The following is a 21,739-nucleotide window of genomic DNA, read 5'->3' on the forward strand; positions in this document are numbered from 1 at the left end:
GGTATAACAGAAGCAAGTAAATCAATATATATAATACATACACAAAACATTAACTTGATTAGTATCAACACAGTCCTATAGAGCAAAAACAGAAGACTGCTTTCTATCAGTGGAGCACTGTTCTGCAGTAACAGGTTGTCCTAAAAACCTAGATCAAGGTCATTCAATGGGTTACAAGTGAGTTTCAATGCACTGGGTGCAGCACATTATAAAGAAGCCTATTTCCCCAGACCAAATACTGGATGGTCTTCAATTGTGTTTATGGGTTGCACTGCCTTGCTGCTGTTGCTGCCTTCCTGCTTGACCCAGCTTGTTTCTGACTCTGTTTTCTGTCTGCTTTCTCAGCTTCACTTCTTGGCTACCAATGACACAAAAAGAGAAACACTGAGCGGACTTTTTAGGAACCCAAAAATTACAACTATATTCATATAACAGTACAAAGGTTCATTAATATACAGTTGTGCTCATAAAGCTTACATACCCTGGCAGAATTTATGATTTTGTGGCCATTTTTCAGAGAATATGAATGATAACACAAAAAGTTTTCTTTCACTCATGGTTAGTGTTTAGCTGAAACCATTTATTATCAATCATCCGTGTTTACTATTTTTAAATCATAATGACTACAGAAACTAGCCAAACGATCCTGATCAAAAGTTTACATACCCCAGTTCTTAATACCATGTATTGCCCCCTTTAACATCAATGAAAGCTTGAAGACTTTTGTGGTATTTGTGGATGGGGCTCTTTATCTTCTCAGATGGTAAAGCTGCCCATTGCTCTTGGCAAAAAACCTCCAGTTCCTGTAAATTCTTGGGCTGTCTTGCATGAACTGCACGTTTGAGATCTCCCCAGAGTGGCTCAATGATATTGAGGTCTGGAGACTGAGTTGGCCACGCCAGAACCTTCACTTTATTCTGCTGGCCTTGGCCTTGTGCTTTGGATCATTGACCTGTTGAAATGTCCAAGTACGTCCCATGCACAGCTTCCTGGCTGATGAATGCAAATGTTTCTCCAGTATTTTTTGATAACATACTGTATTCATCTTGCCATCAATTTTGACCAAATTTCCTGTGCCTTTGTAGCTCACACATCCCCAAAACATCAGTGATCCACCTCTGTGTGTTCACAGTAGGAATGGAGTACCTTTCATCATAGGCCTTGTTGACTCCTTTTCAAATGTAGTGTTTATGGTTGTGGCCAAAAAGCTAAATTTTTGTCTCATGACTCCAAATGACTTTGTGCCAGAAGGTTTGAGTCTTGTCTCTGTGCTGTTTGGCGTATTGTAAGCGGGATACTTTGTGGCACTTGCATAGTAATGGCTTTCTTCTGGCGACTTGACCATGCAGCCCATCTTTCTTCAAGTGCCTCCTTATTGTACACCTTGAAACAGCCACGCCACATGTTTTCAGAGAGTCTTGTATTTCACCTGAAGTTATTTGTGGGTTTTTCTTTGCATTCTGAACAATTTTCCTGGCAGTTGTGGCTGAAATTTTAGTTGGTCTACCTGACTGTGGTTTGGTTTCAACCGAACCCTTCATTTTCCACTTCTTGATTAGAGCACACTGCTGATTGGCATTCTTAATTCCTTGGATATCTTTTTATATCCCTTTCCTGTTTTATACAGTTCAACTACCTTTTCTCGCAGATCTTTTGACAATTCTTTTGCTTTCCTGATGATTCAGAATCCAGAAACGTCAGTGCAGCACTGGATGAAAGATGCAAGGGTCTGTCAGGAGTCCAGAAACTTATTGACCACACTAATTACAAGCAAACAGATAACAGATGAGGATGGTTACCTTTAATAGCCATTCAAACCCCTTTGTGTCAACTTGTGTGCATGTTATCAGGCCAAAATCACCAGGGTATGTAAACTTTTGATAAGGGTCATTTTGGTAGTTTCTGTTGTCATTATGATTTAGAAAGAGTAAACACGACCCACTGTTTCCCGAATCATATAGGCCTATATCCCTACTCTACTCTAATTAGACGTTAAAATACTGGCCAAAATTCTTGCCCTCCGCCTAAATAAAGTTATCCTTAGTCTAATACACCCTGACCAGACGAGGATTTATGCCCAATAAAAATACGGCCTTTAACCTTAGGCGACTCCACATGAACCTTCAATCCCAACACACAGAAATTGGCTCCAGAGTAGTAGTCAGCCTAGATGCCGCTAAGGCGTTCGACTCCGTGGAATGGAGTTACCTCTGGGAATGCCTGCATAGATTTGGCTTCGGCCCGAAATTTATAAAGTGGCTTCAACTTTTGTACCAGGCCCCCACAGCTCGCATACAGGTCAATGGTAGAATCTCCCGCCCCTTTCAACTCTCCCGTGGTACGCGCCAGGGATGCCCCATATCACCCCTATTGTACGCTCTGGCCGTGAACCCCTGGCCATAGCCCTTAGAAACCACCCCGGCATTAAGGGCCTCAGACGCGGCCAATTGTCGGAGGTTATCAGCCTCTACGCAGATGACATGCTCCTCTACCTCGCTGATGCCGGTCCTTCACTCCAAGCAGCCCTTCAAACTATCACAGCCTTTGGAGTATTCTCCGGGCTCCAAATCAACTAGACCAAGTCCCACATCCTCCCATTAGATCTGGGCTCCCCAACGGCTGATCAAGACGCACTCCCACTAGTTAGAACTAATAACATCAAATATCTAGGGGTGGTTGTTTCCAGATCCCTTCGGGATTACATCACCCTTAACGTTGAACCCTTATTCCTTGTCCTAAAGTCTAAAACACAAACATGGTCCCGTCTACCCCTAGGTGTAATGGGTCGCATAAATTTAGTTAAAATGATCCTCCTCCCTAAACTCCTATACATTTTCTGGCAGGCCCCATTATACCTCCCCCCGCGTATATTCAAATCCATGGAATCCATTATCAACATGTTTATTTGGGGATCGTCCCGCCACAAATTGCCCTGGCGAGTTCTGAAATGCCCGACCGAACTGGGTGGTACCGCACTCCCCGATCTCTTTCTCTATTACGTAGCATCCCAAATCTCCCACTTTTTTCACTTTAACCACTCTGACAAAGAAAGATACTCCACATTAGTTTGCTCCCAAGCCCCAAACCCTTTGTTTCACCCCTTCCAGATTTTATTTTGCAGCCCTCGCAATTCAATTCGAAATGATGACAAGACACAAATGCTATATCACCACTGCAAGATCTGGCAACTCGCAATGCGCATTGGAGAGGCACCCTCCCCCCATTCTCACACGCCCCTTTGGCTCAACCCACATATGCCCGAACTACAATCTGTCCCTGACCACGGACTATGGGTTGATAATGGTATCATATACTTGTCGCAGGTGGTGTCGGATGGGTTGGTAAAACCATTTCAGGTCCTCAAGGATAATTTTGCCCTACCTAATCACATGCTATTTCGTTTTCTTCAACTTAGACACGCACTCTGTACACAGTTCAGGGGCTCTGTCCCGAGCCTCGAGGTCCCACTGTTGGTGGACATTGCTCTGGGTGAAGACCATCAAAAACTAATATCCCTCTTATACACATACCTTATGACGCCTGCAGCGATCTTCACCGCTCAGCAGTTGAGATCCCGTTGGGAACCTGACCTGGGCGCCATATCAGATGAAGACTGGAAGGAGGCTCTCGCCAACTGTAAAACTGTGTCTCCCAAGTTGTCCGATCGCTTTACCAACCTCTATATCCTCCACAGATCCTACTTGACGCCTTATCGAATCTCCAAGTACAGACCTGGTCACAATCCCAACTGCCCCAGCTGTAATCACCCCAATGCATCATTCTTTCATCTAATCTGGGCCTGCCCGTCTGTACAGGGGTTCTGGACCCAGGTGGTCCAGTTTCTTCATGACCGAATGGGTTCTCCGCTATCCCTCTGCCCCCGGCAGTGTGTGCTGGGACTCTTCTCACTCCCTGAAAGCGTGAAATATTTGAACATCCTCCTGCAGGAAACTTTATTCCTTGCTAGACTGCAAATTGCCAGAACGTGGATGAGGGGAACCCCACCTACACTACAACAGTGGATCAGGGCTGTTAACACCACCCTCCCTTACAAAAAACTACTCTACACTCACAGGGGATGCCCTGACAAATACCACAAAATTTGGGACAGATGGCTAGCGGATGCTTCCACTTGTGATGTGGATACCTAATTGTACACTTATGGGTTAACTATATGTGTCTTACCTGTAACTCTCTCCCACTCCCTGTAAAAGCCCCTAGCTCTCATATGCTTTTCTTGACCTGTAGAGTACCTACATGCTTATGACATGCTTTCATAAATTTGTCAATTGGATTGATTCGACATTGTGGTGCCAGTTGCACCAATCACCCGTATTTTTGTATATCCTTATTTTTTATGCTCAATAAACGTTGTTTTTGATTTAAAAGAAAGAATAAACACAGTTGATTGATAATAAATGGCTTCACCATGAGTGAAAGAAATGTTTTTGTGTTATCATTCATATTCTCTGAAAAATGGCCAAGAAATCATAAATTCTGCCAGGGTATGTAAACTTATGAGCACAACTGTATAAGAAAATAATTGTATAAAAAAGAGAATTACAGATATATTCTGTACATTATTCTCATAAAGTCAATCCACACCAGTCAAGTTGGCAAGCATAATGACTTTTTTGGATTGAAGATGCAGTTGATCATTTACGTGTTTCTTGGATGTGCTCAGGTTCCTCAGAAGGATGAGACCGGCGAATACTGTGTTAAACATAGAAAACAGTTACAAGTGAAGCCTCTGCCGCTTGCCCCAGGGACCCCAATTTTGACCATGTGTCCTGGGAACCTGCAGTCATTCAGCATGTGGTAGATATTAACATTTTTTAATTACTGTAAAGATGTATATATATTGAGACATATTGCTGTATAAATTGTAATGCAATTGTTTCTATGTTTAATACAGTATTAGCCTGACGAACCAAACCATATGAGAAGTGTATAGAGAAACAAGGATCCCGTTGTCCACATCAAAAAATGTATTATACTTTATAAAAAAAAAGACTTTATAATTTCAATGTATGGGACAGGGATACATATATATATATATATATATATATATATATATATATATATATATATATATATATATACAGTATATGAGGAAAGCATTTTATTTATGTAATTCATTTTAAAGATATATATATATATATATATATATATACATACTGTATGTGTGTGTGTGTGTGTGTGTGTGTGTGTGTGTGTATATATATGTGTGTATATATATATATATATATATATATATATACATATATATAAACATTTGTATTTTTATATGAATATAGTTGCAATTCTTGGGTACCTCAAATGTCCTCTCTGTGTTTCTCTTATTTGTATCTGTTTTTAACCTTGGGATGTGGTACGTTATAATTGCCCATGGTTACAGTAAGTTGATGGCTTAATCTTGGTTACCAACCTAAAATGCACTTCTAACTTATTGCATGTGTGTAATCAGAGCACTGGTGTCACATGCTTTAACATAGTCTATGGCAGTGATGGCGAAGCTTGGCACCCCAGATGTTTTGGAACTACATTTCCCATGATGCCCATGCACTCTATAGTGTAGTGGAGCATCATGGGAAATGTAGTTTCAAAACATCTGGGGTGCCAAGGTTCGCCATCACTGGTCTATGGCTTCTGGCTTTGCACCTGTGCCAAGACCTCACCCAGCCTGTACTTTACTCCATGAACTAAGGTTCCCAGTTACGGGGGTGGAACTTACTTTCATCTATCAGGTCCATCTTTACAGTACTTTGGAAAAATGTGAAATATAAAAAAATCAGTAGTTACGATGATTTAAATGATATCTACAGCTGCACTGGTATATGTGTAAAATTTGTAAAAATGAGCACGTAACATTGACTGATCGGTTGTAGAGGTCTTATTTACAGTGATAGTCTAGTACTGTATCAGCAAAATGCACCTTGAAAGTACAGCTTGTCATTCTCTTAGTGTAAACTTTACGCTATCAATATGAAGGTGCCCCATGGGCCAGTTTTCCCCTTTCCCATTTGATTAGTTATCTCCTGCCTTACTTACATTCCTGGCAAAACGTTCAGGATTCAAACAAGTCTTGGAGAGAAAATGTAATAAAAACAGGGACACACAGTAAAGCTAGTCATACATGGCTCAATTTTTTTGTTCAGCCAGCCAATTTCACCTTTCGCACACTCTCTGTGGATGTGGGAATCCACCCAGCTGTGTCATTGTATTCTGACAGTGGGGAGATTCCCCCTCCTCCCCACCATCAGAATATTCAGATCAGTGCTGCAGCCCAAACTAGCAAGAAATTAAAGAGTCTCCATGGTAATTTTCCTGGATTAACTGAGAACTAAGATGGGAAAGTTCCTTTTACTACCCCAATCATGGAAGCAACAGAAGTACTTTTCTTCAGTTTGCTTTTTACATGAACCCAACAGACCAAAGTCTGATAAAGATATAATTTTACTCACAAAGGAATAGTAATTTATAATATAGTAATAGTTTACTTGCATGCGGTTGTGTCCACTTCCAATGAATCAAGAGGGGTCCAGGCAAATTAGGATTTTCCCATGTAAGTTTTCAGAAGTAGGTTTTACCATTTATTATGGCTAGGCTTAAAGTGTACTTTCAATTTTATTCAATCCCTTCTTGAACCTCTGTGTAATTCAAAGATAAAAGGTATTCTGCAAGATATAACTTATATACCCATGAGTAGGTGCAGTGCAACCTTTTTTTACTAAAAATAAAATCACCACAATGATTCAGAACCTTTAAGACCCCCTTTAATGTCCATAAATTAAATTACATTTCATAAATCAATAAATGTCAATATATCACTATGTATCAGTGTCTTCAAATGTGACAATACAGTACAGGGGGTCCCCAGGTTACAAACAAGTTAGGGACTGTAGGTTTGTTCTTAAGTTGAATCTGTTTGTAAGTCGGAACAGGTACATTTTTTAAGTGTAGCTCCAGCCAAAAAAAATATTTTTAAGCTTTTTGGATAGCATAGGGAAGGGTTATCACCCCTGTAACATTTGTTTTGCTGTGTGTGCCCCTGTTCAGAAGATTTCACCTCACTTTCTGTCTCAATGACAATTGGATTTTGAAAATTTTGGGTTGTTGTGGAAACAAGCCTTGGTGATAAAGCATCAGTGGAGGTACCTTTTTCCCATAATAGCTCTTACAGGAGTGAATTTCCCTTCCTAGGAGTAGATTTCCTCTCACTTCCTGTTGTCTCCCTCCGTTTGTAAGTCGAATGTTTGTAACTAGGGGACCCCCTGTATATGATACCACAGTCCTCCTCCTCCGCGTTTATTGTCACATTTGAGGCCACTGATATGTGGTGATATATGGACATTTTATTGATTTAGGATATTTAAACATGGACATTTAAGGTCTTGAAAGTTCTGAATAGACACATGGAGATACATGTTAAAACTGTATTTTGGTGATTTATTTTTTAAAAGGTTACGCTTTTTTCACAGTTTTTTTTTCTTATATACTGTCACCAGTGTAGTACAGTGGCATCATATTACTGGTGTGGCAGTGATCAGAGGTAATGACTGCTGACAGTATGTAGAAAAAAAAAATATGATTTTTAAATTCAATTTTCTAAACATCTTTTTTTCTTTTTTTTACTTTTTCTTTTTCATACTTTCACCGTAGTGATACTGTACTACTCTGGGATGGAAGGATGGAGGGGGGGGGGGGTTAGGGGGGTTAATCAGGAGATTTTTTTTCTCACACTGTGATTGCTTCTACAGTGATTATCACTGTGACAGCAATCATTTGAATGAATGGGTTACATTCATAACAGCTAGACTTATTGTTACACTAAGTAAAAGTACTGTGGGCAGGTGGCAAGTGGTAAATACTGCTTTAAAAGCAAGTACTGGAAAGTACTGGCTGTCATTTTAAATAAAGCTGCCCTTAGATAGAAAATCATTAAAAAGTTTGTTCAAAACGCTCAATTGTTTGACTTTCTAATTGTTTGTGGGCTCATATCAATTCTAGAAATGCAAAGATTTATTGCAAAGAAAACAACAGCCATGTTGGAATTTTTTTCTATGAACAAATGATTTTTGAAGCATGAGTAGTGGAATCAATTCAGAATAACACAGATTTTGTACTTAGTATGAGCATGTAAAAACGTAACCCTGGAAGCACAGCAAAGATCTTTCCCCTGAACAATTGTCCATAAAAGAAAGGGCAATAGACATCGTAAAAAGGAATGCATGAACGAGCAGTGGAATTGTTTGATAGAGTAGATACCACTTGGCATCCACTATACTTATATTTTAAATATTTATGAGACAAAAATATGAACAAGGCACCTGAATAGAAAGTGTTACGGCATTGAGAGACAAGGTATCAAAAAGACTTTAAAATCACCTTTAATGTCACAAAACAGTAATTGTGTGAAACACAAGGTATCTTGTAGTCTAGAAATTATATTGTGGGAGAAGACACAGGGCCAGAGAGTCTGTAAAAGTTGTCACTTGTGATGGTTTTACCAATAGGGCTGTACACAGTTTCGCACATAAGGTGCCAGGATGCAAATTGGGTTTCAGACACCTTTAATGGATGGGAAACAAGTAATTGGAACGTTAATGGGTTTTGAGACAAAAAGATGTGCAGAACAAATCAATACACATCCAAAGCAGCAAAAAAGTAGGTATTTGGACCGGAGTGAAAAAGTTAATTTTCCGAATTGGGCCCAATTAGCCATTTTCCCTCCCCGGTGTTAAGTGACTCGTTAGTGTTAGAAGGTCTCAGGTGTGAATGGGGAGCAGGTGTGTTAAATATGGTGTTATCGCTCTCACTCTCTCATACTAGTCACTGGAAGTTAAACATGGTACCACACGGCAAAGAACTCTCTGAGGATCTGAAAAAAAGAATTGTTGCTCTACATAAAGATGGCCTAGGCTATAAGAAGATTGCCATGTCCCTGGAACTGAGCTGCAGCACGGTGGCCAAGATCATACAGCGGTTTAACAGGACAGGTTCCACTCAGAACAGGCCTCGCCATTTTCGACCAAAGAAGTTGAGTGCACATGCTCAGCATCTTATCCAGAGGTTGTCTTTGGGAAATAGATGTATGAGTGCTGCCAGCATTGCTGCAGAGGTTGAAGGGGTGGGGAGTCAGCCTGTCAGTGCTCAGACCATACGCCGCACACTGCATCAAATTGGTCTGCATGGCTGTCATCCCAGAAGGAAGCCTTTTGTAAAGATGATGCACAAGAAAGCCTGCAAACAGTTTGCTGAAGACAAGCAGACTAAGGACATGGATTACTGGAACCATGTCCTGTGGTCTGATGAGACCAAGATAAACGTTTTTGGTTCAGATGGTGTCAAGCGTGTGTGACAGCATCCAGGTGAGGAGTACAAAGACAAGTATGTCTTGCCTACAGTCATGCATGGTGGTGGGAGCATCATGGTCTGGGGCTGCATGAGTGCTGCAGGCACTGGGGAGCTACAGTTCATCGAGTGAACCATGAATGCCAACATGTACTATGACATACTGAAGCAGAGCACAAATCCTCCTCCCTTCGGAGACTGGGCCCCAGGGCAGTATTCCAACATAACGACACCAAACATACCTCCAAGACGACCACTGCCTTGCTAAAGAAGTTGAGGATAAAGGTGGTGGACTGGCCAAGCATGTCTCCAGACCTAAACCCTATTGAGCATCTGTGGGGCTTCCTCAAACGGAAGGTGGAGGAGCGCAAGGTCTCTAACATCCACCAGCTCCGTGATGTCGTCATGAAGGGGTGGAAGAGGACTCCATTGGCAACCTGTGAAGCTCTGGTGAACTCCATGCCCAAGAGGGTTAAGGCAGTGCTGGAAAATAATGGTGGCCACACAAAATATTGACAATTGGGCCCAATTTGGACATTTTCACTTAAGCCGTGTACACACGACCGGACTTTTTGACCGGACAGGTCCGACGGAACGTATCCGACGGACAATCCGACCGTGTGTGAGCTTCATCGGACCTTCAGCGGACTTTTTCTGTCAAAAATCAGACGGACTTTAGATTTGGAACATGTTTCAAATCTTTCCGAGGGACTCGAGTCCGGTCGAAAAATCCATTCATCTGTATGCTAGTCCGACGGACAAAAAAGGACGCAAGGGCAGCTATTGGCTACTGGCTATGAACTTCCTTATTCTAGTCCCTTCGTACATCATCACGTTCAAACCAATGGACTTTCGAACCGACTTTAGTCTGTTCGTGTGTGGGCAAGTGCGGTCGTTCGAAAGTCCGTCATAACTCCGTCGAAAATCAGTCGGAAAGACCGTCGGACCTTTGATGCTGAAAAGTCTGCTCGTGTGTACGCAGCATTAGGGGTGTACTCACTTTTGCTGCCTGCGGTTTAGACACTAATGACTGTGGGTTGAGTTATTTTGAGGGGACAGCAAATTTACACTGTTATACAAGCTGTACACTCACTACTTTACATTGTAGCAAAGTGTAATTTCTTCAGTGTTGTCACATGAAAAGATAAAATAAAATATTTACAAAAATGTGAGGGGTGTACTCACTTTTGATAGTGTATATAGGTGAAGTAAATAAATACATGCAAAGTACTATATTAAAGTGGTTTTAGGTCCAGGATCACATCGGTGTGACTTGTCATGCAATTTAACTGTTTCAAATCGATGGACAAGTCTATTTTCGGCAATGGAACCATTCATATCGCTGCGATTCACGTTACAGTGATTATGAAAAAGGTTCCTGCACTACTTTTTAAAGATTTAATTTTGACTTGCATAGACTTCTGTTAAAAGAAGTTGCAAGCCTCAATGAAATCATTAGTGCAAATCGCACTGATGTGCGGCTTTGAAATCGCTCTGAAGTAAAGCGATTTCAAAGCTGCACTGGTGTGAACCAGAACTAAAGGTTGAAGGGTTTTTTTTTGCAGTATGCAGCTCCCCCTGCAGCCCCCCATAATGCTTACCTGAGCTTGATCGTGATCCAGCGATGTGCACGAAAGCGGCTGCTCTCCGAGGCCTCTGTTTCCTCATTGGCTGATAGCAGCGGGAGTCATTGGCTCCAGCTGCTTTCAATCACAGCCAGTGCGGAGGGAGCAGTTGGTGGGGCTGAGCCCTGTTCTGTGTGTCTTGTGGACAAACAGATAGGGGCTTGGGAGCAAGCATGCACTTGCTATGGGGGCACTAAGAGAAAAGAAGGAGCCAGGATGCCAGCGGGGGGACCTGAGAAAAGGAGGAGATTTTAAACTTGCAATCCCTTTTAAAGAGTAAGATGCAGAATAATATATATGATGCTATAGGAGAACGTTATAAGAATTTACAATCATTAGATACCCTTAAAACTAAGATATCGAAACTAAAAAAAACCTTAAATTTACCATATTGCAGCTTACTATTCCTTAGTCGTTTTCTTTTTCATGCTGTTCCTCTCCTAAGATGACAACACTCTTACTGCATTGTATATATGAAGAAGCAACATTGTCACCCTAGGCTGCTCTCCTGATTTGGACTGCAAACACTCCCATTTTTCCTTATCGCCATTACATAATGAAAGGTTTTTTGTAGTTCAGAGAAGATAGTTGGAAATGCTTATAACATTAATTAGGATTTTAGATCAGTCCACAAGGTTTTACTAGGACACAATATTTCTAGATGGATCAACAGGTATTGTTTTATAGGTGCAGAAAATGTACTCATCTTAAGTAAAGAAAGCTAAAGCCGCCACCACATTGAGGGACAAATAAGCTTCAATGCAATACATTTTTTGTTCTTGGGTTAAGATATTCTTTAACTGACAGATGGACAAAATAACTGTTGAAATAAAATGTAGCCTATGGCTGCTGTGGTGCATACTTACAAGATGCAGTGCTTTGGGGTAATGGAACCGGTGTAGAACTGTTTCCTGCGAGGTTGGAAGCTATACAGAATAAGGTCATGCTGCTGACACTCTCATTGAACTTCAGAGTACTTGTCACTTCGTTGTCATCTATGACTTCGGTCACTTCGCCTTTTAAGGGGCCTTTTATGTCATCTATACAACTGCAAAATGAGTCATTTCATTGTAGGAGATAATACATTTTATGCATGTTTTTATTTAAACTGAACTTGTGTGTATCCAAGTTTTTAAATATCCTTTAGGCTGGGTTCACACCATTGTGAATCCCCGCATCCAATTCGCAATAGCAGGAGATTTTGACCGGCTCTCTATGGAGCAGGTTTGCATATATCCCCGCAGCAGGTCCGTAGCGTTTTGCAGAAAAACGGTGTGTGTCTTTTGGTCAGTTTCAGGTCCGAATTCAGCCCAAAATTCAGTCTAAATCGGACCTGAAACTGTGAACCATCATGCACTGGACCTCTACTGTGAGCCGCATTTGACTCATGTGAACCGAGCCTTACAAGTAGAAATTTAGCCTTAAGGTGCAATGTTCCCAGACTATAGACAATAAACTATACTACAATAAACTGGCCCGTTTTCAGCAGAGAGCGGACTGAAGTCCTCTCACTGCTGACGTCACGGATATCAGTCCAGGCACCGCATCATCCCGACAATGGGAGTCTGGATCCGCCAGGTTCCTGGACTGACACCACGCTCAGCCTCTCAGCGAGCCACTGAGAGACTGAGCTGGCCACCCCCTCCACATCTCAGCACTCCAGTGAGCGAGGAGGGAGCAGAGAGCTGTGACAGTCTACAGCTCTCTGCTTGGGGAACTGTCAGAACCAAGCGATTGGCGGTAAACTGTGAACCAGCCATTGGTTCTCAGTGCAGAGGTACCGGGGAGCAGATGCAGCATCGGACTGATGCTCCATTCACCGTGGTAAGTATGATTCTAAAAAAAAAAAAAAACCCATACTTCTCTTTTAAAGCCCAAACTCAAGATTTAAATAAAATAGTAAACAAAAAAGCAAAGCAGCCGAGTAATAACAAAAACAAAAAAATAGGCTATCACTGCCATACTCTTCTCCTATATAGTGCTGTCCCCCACAGACTCACCAGTGCAGTTTTCCACCAGTGGTCCTCTGGGTTAAATGACACCTAGCATAATTCATACCCTTCCTTTGAGAAGGCCATTAATTAAGTTGCACCACTCTGTATAGCATTCAAACCCACCCACTGCTGTAGGAGGAAGAGGGCTCATAAAGCCACATAACTGCACCCATGGAAACAAGGTATACAATTTTTTAAAGAGATAAAGGTGGTAAGGGGAGACCTTTTAGAATGGGCCTAAACAAACCATCACTGAACGCTGCAGCTACAATCACTATTGGGCAGTTGACGCTAAAAGTTCATAACTTATTAGCACTCTGGTCCAATTATAGTACAGGTCTTAGCAGTTCTATCCACTTTCTCCCAGCACTGACCTGACAGTCATCTAGCCTTCTAATGTGAACACATAGCTCTAAGTCTTGGTGAGAAACTAATGTTTCATTTATATACCAGGTACTAACAAAGAGATATTGTCCTGTTAAGACTGTTAATAGTTTATGAACCCTTTGCTGAATTAGATTATTTTATTAAATAATACTGCATATCTGAAACTAAATTTACCCTTAAGTGGTTTTTACTGATCTCTCATCTAAATCACTTATTTAGGCATGCACAGTGCGTATGTATATGACTTACATAAATTTCAAGAGGCTAATTTCAGTTTTCTTACCTTGTACCCGGGCATAGAAACCACTTAATGTCTGGCAGTGGAAACCCCTTTGCATTGCAAGTCACCCTGCGGGTCCCATTATAATCTATTGAAGATATTTCAACTTTAGGAGGCTCTGCAACATATACGTAAAATACAGTTAGTAGGGGATTTCATGGATGGAAAACACTCCAGCCTATTTTCACAAGGCTCTGCAAAAAGTAATAGAGACTGGGAGAGTCTAGTAGCTCAGCCCAACCAATTAAAGTTCACATTACTGGAGTTAGATATATCATATGGCCAAAGGTTTATGGACTCCTGGTCATCACTCCCACATGAGCTTGTTGGACATCCCATTCCAAAATGTAGCCCATCTCTATGTAGTTTAACTCTAACCCCTACTCTCATTTGCTGCGATAACAGCCTTCATGCTTTACTACTACTAGTTTTTTTTGTTCAAGCCGCTGGGAAACAAAATGGACAGCTCTGGTCAGTGCCACTGTACTAACATCTAACTAGTATCTAATGTTAGTACAGCGATCTCCCCCACTGTGCTATTATTTTCTGACAGGGGGATGCCCCTCCTCCCCCTTCCATAACACTCTGGCCAGCGCTCTCAGCCATTGGCTGAGAGAGCCGATCGGGAGCTGGTCGGCAGACCTCTTTCGGTCATGACCCAGCTGGCTTCTGTCGGACCGGCTCCCATACACACAGGTTGAATGTCGTGTGTTTTTCTTTTTTTTAACCGGCCAATGCCGCCCAACATTTTGGCCCATGTGTACTAGGCTTTAGGAGGGCTTTCTACAAGATTTTGGAGTTTCTGTTGGAATTTATGCTAAAACTGTTTTTACAGACTTGGCTTTGTGGACAGGGCACAGTCATTCTGGAACAGAAAAGGGACTTCCTTTTAATTGTTATCACAAGGTTAAAAATGCACAATTATTTAAAATTATTTTGTATGCTGTAGCATTAACTGTACCCTTTACTGGAAACATCAGAACTCAATCATTTGAAGTGTTGTCCATATAGCGTATGAGGGAAGATATACGGTACATGAAAAGATTAGGGGCAGAATTACTGAATAGGCAAGTGACTTAGTCTCTTTACACCTTGCTTTAGGTCAGGGATATGCAATTAGCGGACCTGCAGTTGTTGCAAAACTACAAGTCCCATCATGCTCTGCCTCTGGGTGTCATACTTGTGGCTGTCAGAGTCTTGCTATGCCTCATGGGACTTGTAGTTCTGCAACAGCTGGAGGTCAGCTAATTGCATATCCCTGCTTTAGGTGATAGTAGCCATATTAGTGCATTTGTGACAGAAACAATTGAGTACTATCTGTAATACTTTTTTTTATTTCCACTAACATACAATTTTTTCGGACAAGCTTTCGGGGCGGACTCCCTTCTTCATGGTCCAATTAAATATTTTCATTTCTATAGAAGTCCATGTACTGTATGGTTTCCATTTACACGTATATCTGTAAATGTTATTAGTTGCATTTAATACGTTTAATTCACTGGTCTTTTTAAGATTTACTCTCAGCAGGACTAAAGGTTAAGTTATGCCAACCTTTATCAAGTCATCAGTTACAGTTCAGATCTTATTTCACAATGCTTGATGGACTACTTACTGTAAAGTGTTATTTTGAAGGATAGGGAAGCTTTGGCCTGTGAATTGGCTGCATAAAAGGTATAGGTCCCTTCTTCATTTTCCTTCATTCGGTTTAGAGTCAAAGTGCTTGTGCTCCTTCAAGAGAAAAAAATTTTTATAATGTTATAAATATATATATATAGGATATATATATATATAGGATATGAAATGAAGGGAATTGGGGTTACCGGCAAAAAGAACACTGCTAGAAATTCCAACATTCCCCAGTGTGCAAAAAAATGTGTCTTTAGCCCCGTTCACACTAGTGGACTGATCCATCTGGGCCCTCCAGTCACCTCTATGGAGTGGCAACTGTCAATGGACAAGTGTCTGTTAACACCCCCTGTCATCCGATTCGGCCTGTCTGCTAAAAACAGGTGGATGGGGATCTGTTCCCCATCCATCCAGTGATTCGGATGGTGGTTGGGTGTAAATGGACAGGCGGAGCCCATAGAGGACAGCTTGCTGTGTCTGTGTCCGCTCTGCATAAGCGAATATATCATTGGATAAATTCCTTGCTGAGCAGGCAGACTCCAACGGAGCCACCCCATGTGGAAGGGGCCTTAGCCTCTTTTTCTTTTGGAAGGATGTCTTATCACTTTTCTCTGTGACATCCTAATAGGAACTGAACGATGATAATATTGACTATGAATACACACACAGCAGTACAAGCCTGACACAGGTTCTAAACATTCTCCAGTCCATCCAAAATATCTAAGGAAGGGTTCAATGCTCTACCACTTTTTTTAACTCCTAGAGGGTTCACTTAAAGAGGAGGTCCAGCCTGGGTGAAAAAAAATAAAAGTCAGCAGCTACAAATACTGTAGCTGCTGCCTTTTAATATTAGGGCACTTACCTGTCCAGGGAGCCCGCGATGTCGGCACCCCAGCCGATCTTCATATCGACTCCCGAGTGCTGCCTCTGACATTCCTGGTAAGGGAACCAGGCAGTGAAGACTTTCAGTTTCACTCCTGGTTCCCTACTGCGCATGCATGAAGCGCGCTGCGCTTTCTAATTGGCCCGGCGGGCGGGGAAAGGAGGAGGGGGGGCTAACTTCTGGGAGATCGGGCCGCAGGCCGTCTCTGGAAGTGGGGAAGGGGACCTGTCAAAAACAGGTCCCCCGTTCCCCCTCCCCCTGAAAGGTCTCAAATTTGGCACTGGAGTGAGAATTCCACTTTTGGGTGGAACTCTGCTTTAAGAAGAAATGTCCCTAATGGGGACACAGACAGCAAAAAAAGCCGGTGGTTCCAACCTCCCCAGACTCTGCTAAGGAAAAACATGTTTAGTGTTGTCTGTGAGTCCTTTGGGAAGTGCCCTGATAATAGTGATGGACACAGATTGCTATGAAAACTTGGCAGAGGTTCTAACCCTTCTGCACTAAAAAACCCCCACCTTTTTTTTTTTTTTGAACTCGCCAGGCTTTAGGTTGCTTATTTGAGTTGGTGTGTTCCACTGTGTACCTTTGTGTTTAATAATATTATATTTCAGTCCTTTACCTATTCGACTTCGGCTATACTGTGCTAGCCTGATTAGGATCACCCTGCCACAGATACACAGGCTAGGACACAGAGCAGCTTATGACCTTCTGGAAACCAGAAAGACAACCTTTGTAAGAACACTAGGTTCACAGTACACTACATATTACTTATGTATTCTTGGTGAGTTCAACTGTCTGTGGGTCTTGATAAGGCGCTGTGCAACTATACTATCATGGCAGACTAGGTTTTATGGAGTATGTCAGGTATATAAACTGACATTTGGAGTAAATAATAATAAATATCAGGCTACGAAAAAATCTCTCTAAAGTCAAACCTGTAAGTTCCATTGGGCAGCAGATCTCTTTGAGTAGAAACAATCAGTGCATTGTCAGAAGTGTAATGTACCCATTTCCAGGATAGAACATTGGGGTATGCTTCAATCATGACTGTCAGTGCCACAGATTGGCCAATGTGCAATGAAATATTTTTTTCTTCTGGAGTTGCAATATTAATGAAACCTTTTTCTGAAATAAAAGAGACACAAAAGCACATTTTTTACTGTTAGACACATAAACACAACCTAGAGAATATTTGCTCTATTAGTGTATAGCTACAGAACATTTGATTGCAGGGAATGTGGCTACTAAGTGACTACTCTCAAGGTTAGATTGTAACATCACATATTAGCCACGATGTGATATCCTGATGTAGTACTAAGGCCAAAAAGTATCCATTAAACACCTCTTTTTCCATAGAGCTAGTGAAACAAATGCATTTTCTCCTTCCCTATTCTTTGAGTGGTTTGTTTGTTTTTCATGTTTTAGGGAGTTTATTTAGGTTGTCATGGCCAGCGAAGTGGAAGATGTTGACTTCTTCTGTCTGAACTGTGCTAATCTACCTTCTCACTATTTTATGTATTACAGCTACTTAAATAGTGCTGTCAATTTCCGCAGCACTTTACCTGTCTATTGTACATTCCTATCAGTCCCTGCCCTCAAGGAGCTTACAATCTAAGGCCCCTAACTCACATTTTATACATACACATACTAATGCCAATTTTCCTACCAGCATGTCTTTGGAGTGTAGGAGGAAACTCGCGCAGGCACAGGGAGAGCATGTAGACTCCAGGCAGGTAGTGCCGTGGTTGGGAATTGAACTTATGACCCTGGTGCTGCCAGGTGGAGGTGCTAACCACTTGCATTGCCCTTACATTTACCACTCTCTAGTGTCCTTTTGCTTAACTTTATTAATTTGGTCTACAAAATTTTTTTTTTTTTAAGTAGTTACAGTTCGTATGCTTACATACTTTTCAAGTCCTATTTAACAACAGGAATCACACTGAGAAGTGAGAACTAAATTTCATACTGCCAACTCTTTCTGACCAGATAGACCAAGCCTGCCCATTACCCACGTAAAGATTAAAAAATAACATTGCTGTTTGATCTCCCCAGGTGTACAATAGGCAATAAGCGTCTTCTACCATCTGTGGTAGAGGTAAAAACCACCAATTTACATACAGTTAGTGCCCTACATACGAACTTTCAAGTTGCAAACTTTCAAAGATACAAACATGGGTTTCTTTGTCCAATTGTTTGTGCTTCTGTGTACTTTACTGTATAAAGTATTTTATCTTTATTTCAACCTTTTTTTCCATGTATTTTTTTGTGTGAAATGTGTTATATATCTATTACAGTCATTTATTGGGTCGGTTGTGTTGGTTGGGTACAAATTGGACTTACGAATGTGCTCTCGAAACAGAATGTAGGGGACTTACTGTATAAGAAATGTTACCTTTGGAAATCAACTGATAGATTATGGTTATGCTTATCTTCTTCCTTTGTAATATAGTCAGTTGACATTATAAGCAATATGTGTAGTCTCCAGCCATATTTATTTGGTCATACAATGTAGACATTGGCCTTATGATATGGGTGATGTGCCAGATCTGCCAGATATAGTTATAAATCTAGGTGGCCTTATATGTTGCAGATTAGGCTACCCACAGCTAATAAAGAGTAATCTCAGATGACCTTACCTACTTGTGCATATATAGCTTCAAGTGTACCTGTCACTTTGCTCATTCAGTGAAAATGAATAGGTTCTCTTGATAGCCTGCCTTTCGTGTTGCTGATACTTTCTCTACATTGACCCACCTTCCCCATTTGCCTGCAAGAGCAACAGCATTTAGACCCCATACACACTATTAGATTTTCTGCAGAAAATCTAATAGTGTGTATGGGGTCTTTAATGCATAGATCTTGCATGACTAAAGAAAATATAAAAAAAATATAGTGTGACTAGTCAAGCCTGAATGAAAAAATATATTTTTTTGGATACAAATGGAAGTGATAGTCTTTGGATTTTTTTCAATATACATGTGAAAGCAATTACCTTTATGTTAGTGATCTTAATAATCTGTGTTAATCTTTTGAAATGTTATTTCTGTGTGTAGGCTCTGTATAGGTTCTACTGACTCTTCTTACTTGAACTCTACCATGCACAGTCCACCCGATTGAAAGGAATACACTCTCTACAGTCTCTAGTAATGTAAAACACCCACAATGCCCCTGGTATGCAGTGATCTTGTGATCTTTTGCCCAGGCTTTAGTTTATATATAGGAGTTTAGGAGAAGTGTTTGTATTCATGGCAAGGAAAAAGTTTTCTTTGAAAAAAAAAATAAACTAACATACACAAATACGTAAATACAAATACACAAATAGAATAATACAGGGGTTAAGCCGGTCATACAAAGATCAAAATCCCTGCTGAACCGGCTGAGATGCGTTCCATGTATGGATTGGCTCATTTTACCCAAGTCAATCCATCTATCGACTTGGGTACAACCAGTCTGTTGGATTTTTTACATATGATTACTGCCAGCAGCTAGCATAAACCATTGTGTTTTGCCGGGAAGGCTACCTGCGCCCCCCCTGCCAGCAGAACACAATAGTGTTGCGGGAGGCATTCCCTCATCAACACGGACTGTGTTGATGGGGGTATCGTGAGATTCCCATTTTTTCATCCCAGTTTTCAAATGGGATGTCCAACAAGCTTATATATATGGGGTGGCAGCTAATTAGATTGTGTCTATGGGGTTGATTTACTAAAGGAAAATAGAATGTTCATTTTTAAAGGAAATGTTCACTTTGCAACAACTTTACCCAGAGCTTAGTAAATGAGGTGAAGCTTTGCTGATTTTCATCATCCATTGCTGCTTCTTTAAAAATTTCCTTCCTTATGATTGTGTATCCTTTGCAAAGTGAATTTTAACCACATCCATTAATCTAGGGCAGGGGCCCATGTTGCCCACTGATGTGGCCCGCCACCTCCTGCTCTGAGATGGCGGGTTGGCAAGCCCAAACGTGGGTTCCTGACCCGCCATCCCCGAGCATCATGATCAGTGTGAAGAACAGAGACGGTGTTCTGCTTAAAGCTCTGCACCATATAATGAGTGGATATTGTTAGTGCGCCCGATACTAACCAACAACATGGCGACAACTTTTTCCTCTTGTTGCTCTGTCAAAACAGCCAACTCGTTGTGTACTCTACTGTATATGCTGCTGCTGTTCTTTGAAAACAGGCAACTCATCGAAATCTCCAATTATAAATCTCCAATTATTGCTGCTGTAGAGTCACCGGAAGTGAAATGGGTGGAGACTAGAGGAAGCAAAGCCGATGCTTCCTGTATAGCGCCGGCTCATGTCACAGGCTGAGTGATACCAAATGCACTCCGCCTGTGACAGGAGTGATACAGGAAGCATCGGCTCTGCTCTCTACTGCAGCCGCATGCTTCCTCCAGTGCCGGCTCCTGTCACACTGATGCTCAGGGATGGCAACAGTACCCAGCAGCAGTATCTGCCAGCAGTACCCACCAGCAGTACCCAACAGTACCCACCAGCAGTACCTACCAAGAGTACCCACCAGCAGTACCCGCCAGCAGTACCCGCTAGCAGTACCAGCCAGTGAAAGCAGCCTTAGGCCCCTTTTGCATGATCATTCCGATCGGGTTCACCTGTCTGTTTTTCAGGTGGACCAAATTGGACCCTACATTCACCTCTATAGAGAGGCAGCTATAAACAGACTTGTGTTCTTTTATACCTGCCTATCTCTAATCCAATCCAGTTAAAAAAACAGAAGGAATCCGTACTCTTCTGTCTAGGCGGATTGGATCGGAGGGCCCATAAAGTAGAGCGGGCTTTGTCCGTTTCTGCTCTGCACATGCAGAGTGGACATGGACCTGTCATCTGCTCGCTCCCCTCATTGTGGCCCGCGACCAGTTACCAAGTTACTAAAGTGGCCCTCACTCCTCTAAAAGTTGGGCACCCCTGATCTAGGGGAAATATTTCCTTGCAAAGTGAACAACATGTTGCCTTTAGTAAATCAAACCCTATGTGTCTGATTGTACTTTGATGTCTATGTATATAGCCAAACAACACAAAGTGGTTGATATACTAAAACTGGCGAGTGCAAAATCTGGTGCAGCTGTGCATCATAGCCAATCTGCTTCAAACTTCAGTATGTTCAATTAAGCTTTGACAAAAAAAATAAAAAAATAGAAGCTGACTTGTTTCTATGCAGAGCTGCACCAGATTTTGCACTCTCCAGTTTTAGTAAACCAACCCCAAAGTATTACTGTAGAAAGACGATGGAACTGGGATCTTGTTGGGATTGCAAAATGTTATAAAAGATCTGCCAGTCACAGCATTCTCCAGTGAAATCTCAGTTTTGGGAGGACTAGTTTTAAGCATGTGCTGTAGTTTGACAATGGCAGCTTTAATGTTGCAGTACCTATAACTCGAAGGTTGGCTGAAGCTCTATTGGATTTCCCTTTGACCTCTCCAATACATGTGTAGTCTCCACTGTCACTGAAGTCGATGTTCGGAATTCGTAAGGTGGAAGCACTAATCCAAGTATTTTCGTCTACATCATATGTTACGTTTGCTGTTAACTTTTAGAAGATAAACAGTTAATTACCATTTCTTTTTTTC

The 21,739-nt window shown here is 41.5% G+C and overlaps 1 protein-coding gene across 1 annotated transcript in view; it reads right to left on the bottom strand.

The window, feature by feature from the left end:
• Positions 1–21,739, bottom strand: part of CSF1R (colony stimulating factor 1 receptor) — a 101,523-nt gene that overhangs the window by 31,733 nt on the left and 48,051 nt on the right. The window contains exons 5-9 of the mRNA XM_073621078.1: positions 21,540–21,699; positions 17,085–17,274; positions 15,253–15,368; positions 13,644–13,758; positions 11,846–12,027 (exon numbers count right to left, since the gene is read on the bottom strand). Coding sequence (XP_073477179.1) covers positions 11,846–12,027; positions 13,644–13,758; positions 15,253–15,368; positions 17,085–17,274; positions 21,540–21,699 — 763 coding nt within the window. The remainder of the gene's footprint in view (positions 1–11,845; positions 12,028–13,643; positions 13,759–15,252; positions 15,369–17,084; positions 17,275–21,539; positions 21,700–21,739) is intronic.

The sequence above is a fragment of the Aquarana catesbeiana genome, linkage group LG03, assembly GCF_042186555.1.
Source record: "Aquarana catesbeiana isolate 2022-GZ linkage group LG03, ASM4218655v1, whole genome shotgun sequence".
In the NCBI taxonomy this organism is placed as follows: domain Eukaryota; kingdom Metazoa; phylum Chordata; class Amphibia; order Anura; family Ranidae; genus Aquarana; species Aquarana catesbeiana.